Here is a 4,985-nt window from a genome sequence, read left to right on the forward strand (position 1 = left end):
ATGAGCTCCTACGCCCAAGGTATGGCATTACTTCTGAATGAGTTAGTTTGACTTTTTCCCTTCTTTAATGACCTATTTGCTGAATTAAATCTGTAGTAGGCCTCGATCTAGCCGATAGAAAAAGAAGAAACTTTCAGAACATACTGCCATCAAAGATGATGATCACTTGTCCAGTGTTAAGATCTTTTCACTTTAATTCAGACCGATTTTTCAACACTTTGAATCTGTTAATAAACAGTTCGTGTTTAATTATTTTATCTAGCGATATCTACTCGACTTTAGGCTGATGGAGTGGTTCTCAACCTGGGTACCATCGATTTTATGGGGACTGATGAGGGGATACCAAAAGAGATACGCTGGATCCAAAACATTTAACAATACATTCAGGGTACATTTCGATAGATCTAATTGTACCCCAGGCACATGCTGATGGTACCCAGGTCGAGAACATTCTCATCAGTGTCACTTAGGCCACTGTCAGAGCTGATGGTGTGAGGCTGAAAATGTTTTTGGAAGCGAATGTTCCATTGGTCCTTGATTACCCTCACATCACATTCAAGTTTTGGATTCACTGATTCTTACTTGTTTTTGTGTAATTAAATATGGGAAATCCCACAAGAGGAACTTGTCATTCCTTAATGATTCGTTTTCCTGTCCAAAAAATAGGTTATTTGCCTCTTTGTCTTATTAACAGTGTCTTTACTAGGCCCTTTTCAGTCGGCTACAACAGTTTACCTTCAATGTGCACTGATGAGTTTCTGTGAATGTAAGCCAGCAGGCATAGGTCAGCTATTAGTAGCCCTATACATATTGTTTACATGTCATTAATAAGTGAGATAGTGTTTGTTTCTGAGGCTGTTTCTCCTAATCGTATGTTGGTTTCTACTATGATTTATAGAGCTGTTCAATACGTAGACACAACAATCAAATACCAATGATAATACAATCCATTAATAGCCGAATATCAGCATACTGAGTTGAATTGTGATTGAAATGTGTACTCTCTGAGGAATAAGAAATCATTTTTCTACCTATTTAATATTAACTTCTAGACTGACTACACTGTTACCTATACACATACTCTTAAATACAAGAACTTTGGTGTACAAAAACACTTCATGTACTTGTTATATATATACGCAGCCTTAGACTAGTCCTATAGTCCTTGCCACACTGCCCAATAGGTATCATAAGGACAGTAGAAATTAACCCTTTTTAAGGGTTTTGCTATGTGTATTCAGTGTAAGGAGTAAGGACTATAGTGGATAAAAAGTTTTAGTTTCTATCGCTGACATGGCCAGTACTTTTAGTTCAGTCTACACCAATACACATATTTCTGATTTTATCAGGAACTGTTGTAAGCAGTGACAAAGATGTGTGTATTTTATGTTTTTCCACCTCATTCCAACTTGTATATACCACAATCTGTATATCCTGCTTTTCAAAACATTACTTTAATAGGTAATTTGTATTGATGATGAGTAATCGTATATATTTAGAGTGTTTGGACTTCATCCAGTGATTTGATCATTGCCCTTCACTTTTCAGTGTGTAATATATTTACTCAGATGACAATGAATCAACAGAATAACTGTGAATGTTTTTAAAACTCGTTTACATACTGTGCAGTTGATCCTGTCTTGTTTATCCTTATTTAAAACTCGCATTCCTTCTTTCTCGACAGCTGTTGACCTCGTGATCAGGTTCCCCTTGAACTTTGACATATGGGCCCCTCCTCGCCAAGTGGGTGTCTTAGGAATCAGTACTTTACAAGAGTTATTGTAAAACTGAAATAATGTGTCTTGTATTTTATGAGTGTATGGGCTTAACCAGATAATCTTTAACTAACACGCATACTATTGACTTCCAAACTAATGTATATGTGGAGTAATAACCACACATCTTTATCACTAACGTTCTCCTGACATGCATCTTGAGTATCCCTTAAATTCAATCCATTTAATCTGTCCATTTCAAACATCTACCCTCATCTTTCTTTCCATGTTCTGTCACTCTCTACATGTCCTTCTCTCCCTCCCTGTCAGCATCGTCCTGGGAGATACATGACCATCCTTGACCCCCTGTCAGAGCTGCCCACCCCTCCCACCTCTCCCCCTGCCCCTCTCTCTACCCCCGTCCTCCGTGATGCCCCTCACTTCGTTGATATCAACCTCGATGATGACGACACCCCAACCCAGTCCCCAGTTCGAGTCATCCTGTCACGTGTGTCTGGATTCTTGAGGAGAGTGTTCCGTGTCAAGATGGACGCATAGAGTGACATCTTGCTATGTGTCATATAATAATGAATTATATTGCATCATAAATACAAGATATTTTTTGCGTTTGGCAGTTTTGGACATCTTTGGAACATCTTTTTCTACTTTTCGGACCTTTCGGACACTTTGTGCTTTTGGCTTTTTCCAGTTACACATTTTGGCCCTTTCGAGTGTTCCCTGTCAAGATGGACGCTTGGAGTGACATCTTACTCATTCTTGAACGCTGTGTCATATAATAATTAATTACATTCAATCATTAATACCAGATATATTGTGGTTTGGGCATTTTTGGACTTTTCGGACGTTTTTCTACTTTTTGGACCTTTCGGACACTTTGTGCTTTTGGTTGTTTTCATACGCTATTTGTATTATACGTTTAAAGACGTATATTTTGATTAACACATTTAGGAACTTTCGGACAAGGTTTTAACTTCTATTTTATTTGATTAATTCGATTACCAATCAATATTAGCTATTAAAGATTGTCTTTATTTTTAGCTCCTTTCTTAGCTCTTTTGTTAAATAACACGTGAAAATCAATCAAGCAACGTGTGGCATGTGCAGAAACTGCATATAACGTTTATAGCATCATCAGTTGTTCGTGTGGACTCATCACAACAGATAGTGACAGATTCTGACTCGATTCTTTGCATCTCTCTCAACATATTTGCTACAGCATATAACATAGACTTACAATACTAAGGGTGCCAGGTGCCCTCTTGGTACGCGGGATTCGGGGGTCTATTTAGAGTTATTCGGGATTCAACATCCATCCTTGATGTCCTATGTAACTACCAAGCAGGAGGCGCTTTCATCGACTCTAGGGACGAGTTTATAGAAATATTCCGGCCATATCACGACGATGGACATCAAGTCACTAGCTTATACTGTAGTCTGTCTTTGAATATACGTAAGTGTGTGAGTGAGTGAATGGTCTTCAGTAATATTTCAGCTATATCAAAGAAGTCTGTAAGTAATCGAGTCTGGACCAGGGAAACCAGTGGTTGACTGTATTAGCAACGACCCACAGGGTCGAAGCACGGTCGAGTGGGGGGATTATTCTACCCAGCAATCTCCAAGTGGGGTTAGTAACTCAGGTTCCCAGTTTTATTTCTACACTTTTCCATTTCAATCGCCATTTGTATTGGCCGCCAAACTTGAGACCAGTTTTATCTTCACCAGAAAATAATTTAAGAAATCCCCATTTACTGTACGATATACAAATTCATGTAAAACGTCATAACATGTCAGTTAATGTATCAATATTGGATTAGACATTTGTCCTGCGTTAAATAGATAATATTGATAATGCTGCTGATTCATTTCCAGTTTGCTCAGAGAGATCATCCGCACGTTTCAAGTATGTTTCGCGAAGACTGTTTATTTCTACTGAAGCATGGGACAAATCACGACACATACTTTATTCTTGGCAAAACCCTAAGGAAGAGAGGCGGGGGAAAGTCTGACCTCGAGTTATCATACACTAGGTGAAACATCGATTACAGATAAAGAATTTCGTCACAAAACACAGCGTCACATGCTATCCTCTCATTATTGTATCACAGTTAAGGTAATTCATTATTTTCCGTCTGTTCACAGGTAGAAGATATATAGCCCTCCACTCGCTATCGACGCATGACGGAACAGCCTTCGTCTCCATCTGATGTGTATCGCGCCTGTTCTAAACAGTTATCAATGAAATGGTGTAATAAAATCCTATTGTGGATGTTAAGCAATTGTGTGCTTCTTTGTAGCTCTGTTAAAATTGTTTTGGTGTAATTGTCACTTGAGTGAGTGAGTGAATTGGGTCTAAAGTGTGGAATGCGGGTCTTGGGTGCTTACAGTTTAAGTGAAACCCACGGGATTCGAACCTATTGTCATGGGATTCTGCACGCCAAAGGTGACGAACATCTGGACGTTTTTGTATCCCTAGTGAGTGTTTGGTAACTAAATATCAGTGGAAAGAAGGTACCTAACATTCCTCTCTACTCCTTAATGATATTTCATACATGCTGGAACAGTAGTAGAGGTTGTAGGGTATCATTCTTTAATCGGTTATAATATTTGAGGATTATTTTTTTCTGAACATAAAGTATGTCCTGAATTGTTGTAAAACCCGAGGACATTTTTTGTTTCCAGGACACAGCATTTCAGAAAAATAATAGAAACAGTCCTTTCATTTCGGACTACACTCTTCAGTAAGTTAATCAGACTCGTCATTCATATAAGAGACCGCTTAAATCGGTGAAAAGTCACGGTGAAACAAACTGGTTAAAGTTACAGTGGCGTCTGTGCCATGTACCCGTATTAAGGCGCTATTTATCATCAATATTGCACGGGGAGAATCAAGATAACCACATTGTTCGACACCATCGTTGATTCCAAGTTCCTCACAGCGATATCACAGCCTTCTATACTATACGAGTGTAACGAAGCTTGCATTTATTCTTCCCAAGGGAAGTAACTCTCATCAGTACATCTTCGGTAGAGGCCAACGGGATAATCTCTCTAAAAATGCTTCAATAAAACTATAACCATCATACAGAACAAGTTACAGCAATTGTAACCAAACTACTCGCCACATCACCCTCTGATTTTCAAAGTGAGACCACTCGAACAAAACACATTTTAAAACATTTTTGAAGTGAGAAAAATAAGAAACAACAACTTGTAATTTAGAGACACAAAAATCAGACAAATTATAAAATT

General features: G+C 38.4%; 1 protein-coding gene across 1 annotated transcript; it reads left to right on the top strand.

Annotated features, from left to right (window-relative positions):
- On the top strand, positions 1-2,273 carry LOC139455634 (uncharacterized). The gene is made up of 3 exons (XM_071237189.1): positions 1-19; positions 1,685-1,743; positions 2,046-2,273. Exons 1-3 carry the CDS (start codon positions 1-3, stop codon positions 2,271-2,273), a joined length of 306 nt encoding a protein of 101 aa, XP_071093290.1.
- The last annotated feature ends 2,712 nt before the right edge of the window (positions 2,274-4,985 follow it).

This window comes from Haliotis cracherodii, unplaced genomic scaffold (assembly GCF_022045235.1).
Source record: "Haliotis cracherodii isolate W230 unplaced genomic scaffold, xgHalCrac1.p SCAF_11, whole genome shotgun sequence".
In the NCBI taxonomy this organism is placed as follows: Eukaryota; Metazoa; Mollusca; class Gastropoda; order Lepetellida; family Haliotidae; genus Haliotis; species Haliotis cracherodii.